The following is a 14,449-nucleotide window of genomic DNA, read 5'->3' as shown; positions in this document are numbered from 1 at the left end:
ATAATGCTGGAATCTGCTATGCTCTGCTCTGCTCTCCTGAAATCTGCTTTGCTCTACTGAAATTTTGCTCTGCTCTGCTCTGCCCAGAAGCTCTAAAGAACAGGGTCTTAGTGCTTGTTAATACCTGATAATAGAAAATCAGAACAAGTTTATCCCTCCATTTGGCCACTGCTTTGGAGTCACCTTTCAACAAAAACATGAAAAAAGTGAGAAGAGATTCATAAATTGATAGAAAATATTCATGAAACAAAAGTGTTAGAAATAGGGCATTATCGACCAATCTCTCCTCCAGAGAATCCATCTCCAACAATCTCTCCTTCAGAGAATCCATCTCCAACAATATCTCCCCATACGAAATCATCTTCGACAACCTCTTTTCAATAATGAATAATGAACAAAGGAAAGGAGAGAAAATATTCAAATCTTTTCGAAATCTTATATTAGTCTAATAATTCGGGTTGAGAACATGTATATTTAGAATGTTGTAGTTTGTAATCTTAATTGTATTGTACTACTACACCGTTTAAACATAGATATACATTAGGATTTCTTTTGAAAAGATAAACATTACCGAATAGGATTTCTTTCCAATAATTTAATTGGGTCTACGATTTTCCAGATGGTTCTAAATCATGCATATCTACAACTTTATACTATAGGTAAATTTTGACGCGTTATTTTCTAATTAAAAATTTATCCGTCTAAATATTATGAGACGGATAAATATTTAAACGGATTATCATATTTTTTGCATATACGTTCTACCAAATATTATAGTGAAATTATACATATCATATAATATCAGTTTTTGTAAGCTAAGAGTGTACTTCATTAATTCACTACTTAGGCCATAACTGTTATCACCCACATAACTATTATATAATCACAACAATCCAAAAAAAAAAACATCATCATATCTATTCAATCAAACATGAACATGTCCAATTACAAGTTTCAACATTCACATTAAAACTAAATCACAATTCAGTAAAATTAAATGACATTTTACACAATCAAAACAAATGCAACAACTATGAAGACATTCTAACATTCTCTAAACCACCATGAACTCATCAAACCCACTGAGTCAAGCTCAAAACTTCCCGAGCCGAGACGAAAACTCGTAAAACTCACTAAACCAAGATTAAAATTCATCAAACAAACCGAGTCGAAATAATCGAAAAGACGATCAAAACTCGATATGATCAGCATCGACCTTGAAGCCATTAGCAGGGGAGTAAGCATCTTCTCTCTCCTCATTAACAGCAGGCGAAACCAGAACACCACTTAATCCATGAACAACAATCCCATCATTACGATAAAATTCAGGAAAATCAACAGAAACTTGACCATTAATCATCAAGGAATACGCAGAATTATAAACATTACTCCGACTAATATTAATCTGAAACCCTTTCAAGAAAGTTGGAATCACAAACCCTTGATCTAATTGACCAATCAAATCACCCCAACTCAGCTCACACCCAACTGTATGCCTCAGAAAAATCGACCCCCATTCACTGTAATTATTTTTCCCAAAATGCCCCTCCATTGATGCATCAGTTGGTGCAAACAGTGTCAACGATTTGTCGTCGTCGTCATCGAATTGGGTCAATTGCATGTCAAGAAACGCCGCCATTAATGAGTACCCTTTAGACCTTAAAGAACCCGAAGCGTCTCGGTACTTACCGGAGCGAGGCGATAAGGCAGCGCACTCAGGGGGACTCGGAATCGGACTCAGACTCGGACTACCCAACTCAGTGGTGGGTCCCACAGTGAGATTGGGGTTGAAGAAACGGTCGATTTGGAAGATGATGAAAAACCCATCATCGAAAACAGGGGAGTTGTTGAGCTTGACGCCATTAATGGCGACATCGTCATCGAAATCAGAGGAAGTAATGGAGAGAGAATTGTTAGGGAGGAGAGTAGCGAGTTGGGTTCCATAAGAGAGAGATTGAAGGTCAACGAAGGAGTAGAAGCGAGGGCAAAAGTGGAATTGGAGGAGAGAGAGAGAGGGTTGGCCGGAGTTAGAGAGAGAGAAGGAGGAGTCGGAGGGAGTGAAGAGGGTGGCGGATGTTACGGCGGAGATGAGGGGTTGAGAGATGAAAGGGAGGGTGAGGGACACGGAATTGAAGCCAGAGTTTGAGAGGATTTCGGCGGCGTTGTTGATGGTTTCGTCGGAAATGGCGGTGAGGTGAGGAATGAGGAGAGAGAAAGTGAGGATAGAGAAAATGGTGATGGAGGTGGACGCCATTGTTGAGCGTTTTTGAGGTCTCTGGTTTTTGGGAAATGGAGGTTGTTGTTGAAGGGGAAGAGTGAAGAAGATTCTTTAAGTGGTTTGTTATGAATTGGCGGGAATTCTACTTGTGTGTGGCTTGGTTTGTTACTGAGTGGGCCCTCCCTTCCTTTTATATTCTTACACGAACAGTTTCCCTTTGTAATGTAAAAAAGGGTTCAAATTCTACAAATATGCTTCCTTTATAAATAGTTCGTTCGGTTTTTTTTATTTATTTTTAAACTTGATCCGCTTTTAATTTTACATTATTTTTTATCCTTTTTTTAATAGGTTTTTTATGAATTACGAAATATGCGTACGTCTTTCGTATTTTAATAAGTGTTACACCTTTGACATACACATAATAAATATGTGAGGAAAATAATAATAAAAAAATATAATTGTTTAGGTGAAAACAATGAAAAAGAAAGATATAATATTAAAATGTGTTTTTTTAAAAAAAAATAAAAACAAAAAAGTGTATCACTTATTAAAACACTATCAGTCAGCCACATTTGATAAATGTAACACTTATTAAAACACAGATAGAGTAAGAAAAAACATATTTATGTAGATCTTGTTAGAATCGTCTCAATTAATACTTTCATAATATATAACTTTAAAAACTTTTTATTATGTCGAATTAAAATTATTGATGGTTAAAGATCTGCATTGGCAAGCATGATAAATAAAACATGTCATGTTAAAAAAACGGAGGAAATAATTCCCTATGTAGTATGTATCATCCACCTATGTAAATCTTTTTATAACTCTCCAAAAGATAATTATAAAAAACTTTTAATCCAAGTTTGTTCAATATCATTGTGGTTACTATTTTTTTTGAAAGTCATACTGTAATATAGAACAAATTTTTTTGAAAGGAAATAGAACAAAATATACATGCTAGTTGTTAATTTATAATAAATACATCAATAATAGACCGCGAATTACCAGTTTACTAAAATGAAAATTCTCCAAAAAACAAAAAAAAAATTAGAGGTTTACTAAAACGAACCACCTACTAGTTAGCAGTTTACGTTTTTATGAAGAAAAAAAAAAATGCATATAGAGAAATACGGAGTATTTGTTAAACCAACACATTTTTGTAATTTAGCCATGTTTAAGCATTAATTAATTGATTGTCATATTTCATGATTTCATCTATTCATATCATCATATGTATTCACTTTATCACACAAAGCACATCAAAACTTTATACAAATGTCCAATTAGAATATGAATACATAAAACGTAAACAATAACCACAGGGAAGCGCTGGAGTAAACCTATATTTGGATTATACTAAATGATTTTGGCTAGTTTACACAATGTACAAAATTACAAGTCACTATGATAGCTAAAATGCACCCCTTCACATGTAGTTGCAGATATATACTCAAAATCGCAACGACTTGGTGAGGTTAAGTGGGCTTATGCTGTGCATAGAATGATGTACTTATTGCTTGATTTGCTGACAGTGCTTTACCATTCACCATCACTTGCTCTTTGAAATCAGCGCGAATAGACTTAAACGAGTATTGCTGAAATGATTATGAGTAAGAAAAAAAGAGCCAGGATGAGCATGAAAGAAAACATCATATTCAAAAACAACAAGAAGTTGATCTGAAGGCACAAGTAAAATTAAGAATTGCAGCATACTTTTCCTTTCCAAGAAAAGTTAACATTCTTGTACCAAGGTTCCAGCAACGTTATCTGATCTCCCTCCCTGATCTGTTCACCACACGGAAATACATAGTTATTCACAAATGCCCAAAGTCTTATCAAAGTTATATGTGAATTTTCCACTACTCCATCAGGTTAAATAAATCTCGGCTGCAATAGTACACAAATTTGGTTGAACTGTACTGAAGAAACAACTATGTAGGGTGTACAAATGTGATTGATATTCGGAGCAGTATTCTTGAAATGAAATTTATTTTGTTTTGCTTGACATATAAGTAGATGAAATATGACAATCAATTACATTCATGTAAATGACTATCCAGCAAGCACTTTGTATCTTTATAGTGTAATAGCAGGGAGCAGATTAAGATTCAGATAATTATCCAGAATTTTACCCCTTGAAAGAAAAAAATAGAGAGAGAGAAGTTTTTTCTGTAGCAAATCAAGTAATATAAATTCTTTAGTGTGATCTTCAAATTAGTTAGGGAGTATATAAACGCATGAAAGTAGAGGCTGCTGAAAATATGGCATCTTACCACATAGTCCTGTATCCCATACACTGAAAGGACAAAACACATCTGATTCGAATCACATGCTACATAATATCTGCAGAATCAATCATACATTGAAATTAGATACAAGACTCGTCATTAAAGCACTAGCATTACACAGATTTCAAACATGAACAAGGGCCCCAAAGCAGAGGGTTGTCTAGAAAAGACCAACAGCAAACATTGCACTCTCTAATTCCCTCTTTACCCTAAGTCACCTGGAAACTAGCAAGTGGCAAGCTTGCTTGATTTATTTTTTTGCATGGTAAGCCATCGAAAATGTGGGGAAAGGCAACTGCCTAACTCCCTTTCTACTGGATTAAGCAAAGGCATTATTGCTTCGCAACATTTAAAGCATGCACAACACTTACCAGTGACAAAACAAATGGATATGAAGTTATGAACACATGCCAGGAACAATCACCCACCCTTTTACCCACACATAGAGAAAATAAAAATAAGAGAAGAACCTGTTATTCATTGATTGGTTAACCCAATGTGAAGTGCTACTTGTCAGCTAATGAACATCAGAATGGAACATTTTATAATCTCGTCGCAGCAGGAAAGAGGATAGGTTATTACATGTAGTAATATATGCAAAAAAAGTTATTTCTTGAGAAGAGGACTCACAGTGGTGCAACATTATTGTGCTTAACAAAGAAAAGCACTTTGCCAGTAACTGCTGTTGACTTGTTCAGACCTTCAAACAGAAGATCTATCGTGGCCTTTTTGTATGAGAGATTCACTGGATCAAAATGGCAAGCTGTTAAGTCCTTTTTTAAATATATAAATAGAGGAAAAAGAAACATAGATTTTCTATATAAGGCAGGAGGCTTACCTTCAACAGGAACTAGAGAGGACACAAGAGAAGCAAGACGCTTAGCTTTGATATGTCTCTGTCAGGAAAAATGTTATCTAATGATCAGTACCATCAAGGTTGTTAAATTAAATGCATCAAGAATCTAAGATCTCTATCTCTCAACAGTTCATATTCTACTCTTACCATCTCTTATCATCAAGGTCCAAGAATCTCTACCATAAGTAAATTGCAAGTAGAGATAAGAACAGAAGGATAGTCCTCAAAGTTTCATTACCAAATTGTTACTTTTAGCAACTACCATCCAGTATTAATCCTCTCTTGGAGAGTGATAAAAGATTCAGATGTAAATAGCATCTATTCTAATTATTTGAGACTTGAAGGAAAAATTATAACCTTTAGTAAGCTCTCCAATTTGTCAAGGAGACCGACCATTTTCTGGATCTCGCCAGAAGCATTTAGAGCAGGGTCAATTTTACAAGCTGCTTCAAATCCATTTAGTGCCTTGTCATAGTTCTCGAGATACTTGTTCACCTGAAAGAAATACTTTTCAGTATTTTTGAAGTCAAGCCAATCATCTAATGCAATAAAATTACATCTATAGAGGTAAAAATGGGAAGTGGCCTGGAAAGCAAGCACTTAATTATTCTGCACTCAAATCAGCAAACTATGACCTTGATCAAACTAGCAGCGCAGGATTAGAGTAATTTATCCTGCTGCACTCAATGAGCAATGATAAACCTTGCTCCAATCCAAAAAAAAAGTCACATGCACATCAACCACGATCCATTCAACAAAGTAAGCCATATACATACAACTCAACCTCAGCTTTCACAAATGCATGTCTTTGTTTCTCAGTGTGTTGTTTAGAACTGCCTTTTCAGATTCAAGCCAACAATGGTCAACTCTCTACTTCAGGATGCCATATGCTTATGCTAATTGTATTTTAAATGATAGTACTCAGAAGACGAGGACTACTAGGATGGGTGGAAATAGAAAGAACTCATGGTTGGAACGCAGAAAGCTTCTCATATTATTGCCATAGAAATAGACAATATCAGCTTTAAACAGTAATTAGACATACGTTAGTTAACATTTTGTATATATTACGGCAGAAATGATAATATCTGAACAAAGGCAAGAGTTCAAAATGGTCTCAAGTCTAGATCAGATCTGTATGTAAGAATCTCTATATTGAATAACTGATAACCAAGACTCCAAGAGTGTGTAAGCACCAATATTTAGCACGCAACAGCCTCCTAGGTGTCTTCCTTCCTATTTGGGGTGGGGGGTGGGGGGCGGGATGATACTGTACATTGAAAGGCATAGGTTTCACAACTAGAAGAATCTCAAATAGTAACCGGAAACAAACCAGTGGATCGCCCACTCCCCTTCCCAGCTGATAGCCCAATACTTTCTCAATGGATCCACAAGCAAGGCAAGGATTTTTATAATCATCTCCCCTTAAATAAGGCCTACACATACAACCCACTGCCTAATCAAGCTGTGAATTTCACAAACAAAATCTAACAAATCCACTCAATAATAATCAACTTTATCAAGAAGCAAAGACACATCATCCAACACTCCCTTGCATTAGATACCAACCCCCAATGATAAAAATTATTGTCTACCAATCATACTCTTGTAATTTTGTAATACTTTTTTAACTAAAGATTTAGGACAAACAATCAAGAAGTTTACATATCTGTAAGGAAGTTAGTAGGCAAGAAAACAATAAGGGAATAAGTAGTCAATGAGGTCTTGGCATAGTGATTGAGGTCTGAATATATTAAGCCTATAGTAAGCTTAAAACAAACCCAATAAAAAAGGAAATAAATGAGAAAATGAGCTTACTGTGGCACAGTTGAAATACAGATCTGGATTGCCCTTCATCATTTCATCTTTCTCCTGTACCATGACCACACAACATAAGACACTAAAAAGTCCAGAACTTAAGATCTTTCATGGCTAGATCAGATTCCAAACACCGAAGGAACATATATTATTTTCCATGCTAGCTTTCCAACAAAATAACATAGATATTTGCATATTCTTGGTATATCACGGACATGAAAGATTGAATTAAGCATTTCCACAATATATGCTGAGAGAGTATCAGAGGATTTCTATAAAAAAATTCTGTGAGTACAAGGTACAAGCATTTTTCACATATATTTTATTAATCTACAGCGAACAGTCTTACCATTATGCTAAAATTATAGAAAGCGAGTCATTTATAGTTAAGAGGTTTCTGCAGTAATGCTGTCTTCAGCCTCACTCCAGCCATATGTTCTCATTGACCAAGAGACCTCATTACATCTTACAAGTAAATAATCATATATTGGTTAAATCATACAAAACACAAGCAATGGAAAACTGATATTCAATTAAGTTTTCATAAATCTGCAGAACTTTCTGATAAAAGTGACATCTTATTAGCCTAGATGAAATTAAGATAAAGATAAAATTAATGCAAAAAAGGCTGTTGCTAACCATATACTTACGGCATTTTGGTATGCTTTTAACGATTGACAAAGTTTTGAATAATCCCAGGCTCCCGATGCAAAAAAGCTTGTAAGACATGCATTCCCAAGATTATCTGGCAAACCAAAGACAGGAGTTACAAAAAGCTTCACTATTAAGGTAGAAGCTATAAAAAAGACACAGTATAGTAAGTGACCAGATCCTACAACCTATTTATAAACACAGTGCTCAATTGAACCGGGATTTCTGAAACATTAAACATGAAACGAACAACAAACCCAGGAAAAATTGTACAGGTGAGCAGCTCAAGGACAAAGTACATAGCTAGCAATCCCAATGCAATTAGAAGAAAAGCAGGCAATTTATCAATCGTACGAATCAATACAGAGCCTTCAAAGTCTTACACCAGGAATTTCCATCAGCCACGTCCAGAGTTATAGCTTCCTTAGCATGCCGGATACTCTCATCAACAAGCTCTGCTTTGTTGTCACTATCTGCAATAATGTAACCATACATTCAGTAAACATAATACATGGTCCTGCTGGTAACATAGCAACCACAGCGCTCTTTAGCTGGTACATTGAGATACAGGTAGAGAAAATTGATAAGCATGGATTATTAATATACGATGTGCACCACATTCATTATCAGCTAGTTTTTGCAGTAGATAGATCAAAATCTATGCTGAATAATTTGTCAGAAAGATCAGCTGCACCAGATAGTCCCTCTTTTTGGCACAGCCTCCAGAAGACTAGATGCTCTGTTGCCTGGGTATATACAATACACTCATGAAAATGTAATTCCGTCCATGGTAAACATATACTGAGACTCTGGACACAGAAATAACATTGTCTTTTCAATTTTTTTTTGCTTCAGTTGTGACCCGTGTTCCATATTTCTGGGTGCTGGCATGACAGTGTTTCAGGTCACTTTGTCAGCATATAGCTCATAGCTTTGTACTCCCTCCGCCTCCTTTTGTTTGCCTAGTTTCCTTTTTGCTTTGTTCCTTTGAGTTTCTTTGTATTATAAATGACTATGAGGGACCACCAGTTTACTCTCACATTCATTGCACTTGGTCCCACCAATTTTGTCTCCAAAAATTAAGAAAGCAGCAATCCCAAAATGGGGCAAAAGGAAGGGGAAAGAGGGATTAACACTCAGTAGGAAAATAATGCAACTGTCAATGCTAGATATACAGCGTATTTTACAATTGCTAAACCATTTCCTTTGTCGTGGTGGGAGTTTACTACAATGGCACTATCTTTCAAAAGGGGGTTGCTAATGTCATTGCTCAGCCATTTGGATGGACCTATAGCATTTGTGAGAAAAAATTAGTATCCCGCCATTTAGCAAAAGATATAGGCTATGTTCAGTTCACATGATCTGATTTGAATTTTTCTGATGTGGTCTGATCGGGTCTAATTTTATTTACTGATTTGACCAAACCTTACCCTAATTTGTACACTAATCCGTAAGATAAAAAAAATCATCAAATGAGATGTCATTAGATTTGTAATAATATAAAATTTTCAAATTTGTAATTTTCATAATTTTTTAAATTACGAAAATAAAGGATATTCAACGATAAACAAACGCAGGTACAAAAGGTAAGATAAGATCTAATCTAATCTGATTATTTATGAAATAAGTTGGTATCAATAGTTATGGAAGAATTGCTTACAATATAGTATATTCATTTATATATTGTTGTATTTTCCCATGCCTAGGCCCAGGTTACCTAATACTCCCTTACACCCACCCCCAGGCATTCCATATTATACTTTCGTTCCAATACTCAATACTTTTGCGTATTAATACTCCCATATTAGTGTATTCGTCGTATTATGATTATAGGATTTAATGAGGAGGGGTGTTGGAGAGTAAGAATAGATCAACAAGGGTGGGGTTTGTTTGTTTGTCTCCATTATTCCAACCAAACACCATAGTGGCTTTTAGGGGAGGGGGAGGAAGTTCCTTCTTTTGCTATCCTGTTTCAGTTGTTTCTTTTGCAGGTTACCTAGTACTCCCCTCTCCTTCATGGACCCCCGATTTAAGTCTTTTATACCAATTCTCCCTTTTTTTAAAAAAAAAAAAAAACCTTTTATATTTATTAGGCTGTGTTTTTTATATCGTATTATGACCCCTTACAAAAAACACCTCAAACATATTACGATACTCCCATCTAGCGTATTGCGAATTCGTACTTGTTCCGCGTATGGAGCGTGCTACGTATTAGGTAACCCTGCCTCGTACTTGTTCTGCGTATTGGAGCGTGCTAAGTATTAGGTAACTCTGCCTAGGCCTAAGGCTAGCAAGTATATTTTTTCCTAAAAGAAATTCTTACTTTACCCACGTTCAAGTGGTATGGATCCAGAGCAAACCTTTGTAATTTAATGGAATCGACAATTATCTATTTACATAGCTAATGCTGCAACTGAAGAGCTACACATTCAAAAGATCATCAAAAGCACTCCAAACTTGAAATACATGATACATAAGCAATTTATAAAAGAATGGATGAATCAACACGAACCTTGAGCCATTTTCCTTTCCAGCATCGACAACTGACATAATACATTTTTGTCTGGACCCTGTACAGTTCATGTGAACAATAAACAACTAAAGCAAGTCATCGTTTTAGAAGCAGCTCAGCAAAGCAATTGCAGATATTACCTTACTTAATGCACGATCAAAACAGTTTTTGGCTGATACTAATTCTCCTTTCTTCCAAAAGCAGTTCCCTAGGGATAGCCAGGCATCTGTGAGAGAGGGGTTCAACTTAACCTGGAGAGACAATAAACGTTTGACATGAACAATATACCAAAAAAAAATAACCACTTAGGACCAACTGTATATAATTGTAACCTACTGCTTTTGAAAGATGATCTTCAGCCTCCTTCCTGTAGTCTGGAAAAACATCCAATACTTTTCCTTTCAAATGTTCATAAGTTGCACGCTGAATTGCAGATTTCCTGAACTCTGCAGAAGAACAATTGGGTTTTCTTACATAAACTATTACAAACCAACCTTGTTTGCAGCAATTAACAGCAATAATAGAACTAACAATCCTTATCAGCATATCAAGTCAAAACAAACTACTTCGTGAATATATATGTGAATAATTCGGATTGTAAGGAATCCCGCTGATACTACTTCCAAATATTTCATTAAGTCTTTTTATTTATCCCATTTCAGCTTGGTGCATGACCTTGTGACTATTCTAATTATGTAATTTTAACACAGGATAAATGTTTATTCTGCAAGACTGTTCAAGTATACTGAAAGGTGCAAGCATAGATACTTTGTTCCTAAAAAGTAGGGTAGTAGGAAACGAACATCCAGAATTGAAAACTAAGGAAAATTTTTATGTAAGGCAGCCCTGAATTTAAAAAAAAAAAAAAAAAAGAAAAAAAAAAAAAGAAAAATACATAAATTTTCTTGTGTATACATCTGAGCTTAGTGACATCATTACTACCAAAAGAAGAGAATGGTAGAAAGGAAAAGAGCTTATGAAATCCAAGGATGACAAGAATATAGAATTAAAGGAGAGTTTTCCAAGAGCTTGTATGTTTGATAGTAACAACTAACAAGTGGTAAGCAAAGAATTATAAAATTAAATTAAATTAAAAATCGATTGATGCATTTGGCAATGCTTAGACCTTAAAGTTACTTCACTCAAAAATAAACTCTTACGATTTAAGGGTTTAACATAGAGGGGTTACTTAAGTTGATTATGTTCACTTGCCTAAAAGCTAAAAGTATAAAATAAGGGATAAACTTGAAATATCTCCACCCAACAAAACTAGGGCTTTTTCAACACTTCATTAATGACAAACAAAGGAACAAACATTGCAACTGCTATCGCAATGTCAATAATGTAACTTATCACTCTGCTGCTAATTATTTGCCTTGTAAACCATGCAACAAACCAGTGTCACTGGCCAATCTGGACAGATAGTAGGTGCTCCAACAAGTAGCTCACTAAATGCAGCATATTGCACATAATTTCACAGCAATAACTACTTAGAACTAACATTTGGCCCGAATTCGAAAATATTAGTCCATAATCCCCTCACTACCCCCCCCCCAACGACTTCGATACATAATAGGATGAATCATGCCCAGAAATCATCCACAATACCAACTTCTCATTTTGGTTTTACATAATACACAGAATTTAAAAAGAAACAAAGGCAATTGTTGTTTTCTTATTAAGGAAAAAAAATTACATAATTATCTCTCTTTCAGTCTCTTCCAATCAATGAAATTTGGCAAAAAGAATCATGATGACAAAATTCATTGTCAAAACCAAATTAGCTAACCAAACAAAAGATCCCTCTTAAGATCTACCCATTAAACAAAATACAATAATCTCTTGTTCCATTTCTCTACCTTTTCAATCAAGAACATAACTTGCACCAAGCCCAGAGGTTGGCCCTACCAAGTTTGGGCCATCAAATATATAAGATCTATTAACTGTGATTCTAAATTTAGGCATTATAGTTCATCTAAACAACAGATTGATGGTTCAAAACTTCTCTAACGCAATTTAAAGTTCAACCACAATTTCCAATTATCTTGAAAACCAAACATGTTCCCAAAGAAACTATTAACTACTACAAGTTTCTAGAGTAAATATATTTTGCACACTGGTCACATGAATTTCAAGAAGTCAATTTGATGACAAAAACCTTACATTTCAAACAAAAAAAGCAAAAAAAAAAAAAAAAAAATACTTTGTACATTGTATAAAATAACCTACTGTTGGTGAGTACTTCAGAACCAACAACTATAAAGGATTCAAGGTCACTTATTTGTAGCAAACACAGACTAAAGGCAATTTGTGACCAAGGATTCAACATCATAATTCATAACCCAAGGGCAATGGACATTTTGGCTGCCAACTTGCAAAGTGCCAAACATATATTCATGTATATTTCATTCAAAGTCCAACTGCTCGAGTACACACTTTTCAACTTACAATATAACAGCCATAGAAACTTAATCCCAGGGCTGTAAACGGAGTTTATGAATTTGTTCAAACAATGTCAATAAGCTGGCAATTATTAAATGGCGCATTGTCAATCTTGCCAATGTACTCACATAAGGGAAAATTGCTCAACAGCAACTCCCTCACATAAATCTCAAAATACGCAATAAATAAACCCATCATCAAACAAAATTTCAACTACCTAGTATATACATAACATAAATAAATCTAACAATCTCTCCCTATCAGTATCAAATTGTTAATCCTCATGAAATTTCACTGCCACTAAAAAAAAAAATCTTTGTACATTATATAAAATAACCTGATTGTTGGTGAATACATCAGAACCTGTTACTATGAAGGATTCAAGGTCACTTATTTGTAGCAAACACAGACTAAAGGCAATTTGTGGCCAAGGATTCAATATCATAATTCATACACCAAGGGAAATGGACATTTTGGCTGCCAACTAGCCAAGTGCCAAACATATATTCATGCATATTTCATTCAAAGTCCAAATGCTCGAGTACACACTTTTCAACTTACAAGATAGCAGCCATAGAACCTTAATCCAGGGACGTAAACGGCATTTATGAATTTGTTCAAACAATGTCAATTAGCTGGCATTGCCAAACTTGCCAATGTACTCACATAAGGGAAAATTGCTCAGCAACTCCCTCACATAAATCACAAAATACACAATAAACCAATCCATCATCAAACAAAAATTCATTTACCATATGCATAACAATATAACATAACATTAACATATTTACATATCTAACCATCTCTCCCTATCAGTAAACAAAGTGTTAATCTTCATAAACTTCCACTGCCACTAATATAAAACTATTAAACTCTGCTAGATCATGTTTTGGATCAAAAATTTTATTAAAAAAAAAAATTATAAACCAATAACTCATTAAAACAAGAAGCATATTGCATCGAAAGCTTCTTAAATCATAAAATCATACATAACTACTAATCGCAAACTTCAACATGTAATCAATTAGAATGAATCCATTAGATTGAACTTAAACCCAAGTAAAATCACAAATAACTGCAAGAATAAAAAGAATCAAAACAAATTACCAGGTGGTATAGAATCAAGCAAGTTGAGACAATACTGTGAATCCTGTTGCAATTTGGAAATTTTGTCATCTGGGTTTTGAGGGTAAAAAGTGTCCCTAATTTTGTAAAGATTAAGAGTCGCCATTGAAGCTTTAAGAAGTGGATCTTCTTCAGCATCATTGCTTTGAGTTGATGGGTTTTGGGTAATGGAGTTCATTGTTGCGATTGATGCGTAGCTCTTTGAGTTGGAGCACCAATTTCACTTTCACGTCTTGGCTTTCCTGCTTTGGTCTGGTCTTTGCTAGAAAACGTACTTTCCAATAGTACAAGGTTTGTTTTTTTTTTTAAAAAAAAAAATAAAATTTGTTTTAAACAAAAGATGTTCAGATGAACTATTTTTTTCACTTTTTACCATAATACAGTGTGAATGTTAATCACTCGCTTAGAATAAAGAACTCCATATTTACATTACAGAATACAAGAATGAAACATATTTTATACTCCTTCTGTTTTATAATAATAGCAACACTTTGATTGACACATATGTCAATGCACAACTTTGACCATTAATATTT

At 34.7% G+C, this 14,449-nt stretch overlaps 2 protein-coding genes across 2 annotated transcripts; both read right to left on the bottom strand.

Moving 5' to 3' along the window:
* Window positions 1-1,189: 1,189 nt before the first annotated feature.
* Window positions 1,190-2,254, bottom strand: LOC110694302 (putative fasciclin-like arabinogalactan protein 20). The gene has a single exon (XM_021871478.1). It carries the CDS (start codon window positions 2,252-2,254, stop codon window positions 1,190-1,192), a length of 1,065 nt encoding a protein of 354 aa, XP_021727170.1.
* Window positions 2,255-3,367: 1,113 nt separating this feature from the next.
* Window positions 3,368-14,209, bottom strand: LOC110694245 (tetratricopeptide repeat protein 5-like). Its single transcript, XM_021871422.1, has 13 exons — window positions 13,896-14,209; window positions 10,683-10,792; window positions 10,487-10,597; window positions 10,347-10,404; window positions 8,218-8,307; window positions 7,834-7,928; window positions 7,184-7,237; window positions 5,723-5,860; window positions 5,348-5,405; window positions 5,140-5,254; window positions 4,495-4,564; window positions 3,935-4,006; window positions 3,368-3,816 (listed from the first exon to the last, which is right to left on the bottom strand). Exons 1-13 carry the CDS (start codon window positions 14,089-14,091, stop codon window positions 3,697-3,699), a joined length of 1,287 nt encoding a protein of 428 aa, XP_021727114.1. The 5' UTR covers window positions 14,092-14,209; the 3' UTR covers window positions 3,368-3,696.
* Window positions 14,210-14,449: the final 240 nt, after the last annotated feature.

Source organism: Chenopodium quinoa, unplaced genomic scaffold (assembly GCF_001683475.1).
Source record: "Chenopodium quinoa cultivar QQ74 unplaced genomic scaffold, ASM168347v1, whole genome shotgun sequence".
In the NCBI taxonomy this organism is placed as follows: Eukaryota; Viridiplantae; Streptophyta; class Magnoliopsida; order Caryophyllales; family Amaranthaceae; genus Chenopodium; species Chenopodium quinoa.
Note: the sequence above shows the minus strand (reverse complement) of the source record. Positions and strands in the feature narration are given on the sequence as shown.

Excerpts from the sequence above, each read along its gene's own strand:
- LOC110694302 (XM_021871478.1), bottom strand. The coding sequence starts at position 2,254 with ATGGCGTCCACCTCCATCACCATTTTCTCTATCCTCACTTTCTCTCTC.
- LOC110694245 (XM_021871422.1), bottom strand. The coding sequence starts at position 14,091 with ATGAACTCCATTACCCAAAACCCATCAACTCAAAGCAATGATGCTGAA. Across the intron at positions 10,598-10,682 it reads AAGATCATCTTTCAAAAGCA|GTTAAGTTGAACCCCTCTCT; the intron begins GTAGGTTACAAT and ends TTGTCTCTCCAG. Across the intron at positions 5,861-7,183 it reads TGTATTTCAACTGTGCCACA|GTGAACAAGTATCTCGAGAA; the intron begins GTAAGCTCATTT and ends TATTTCTTTCAG.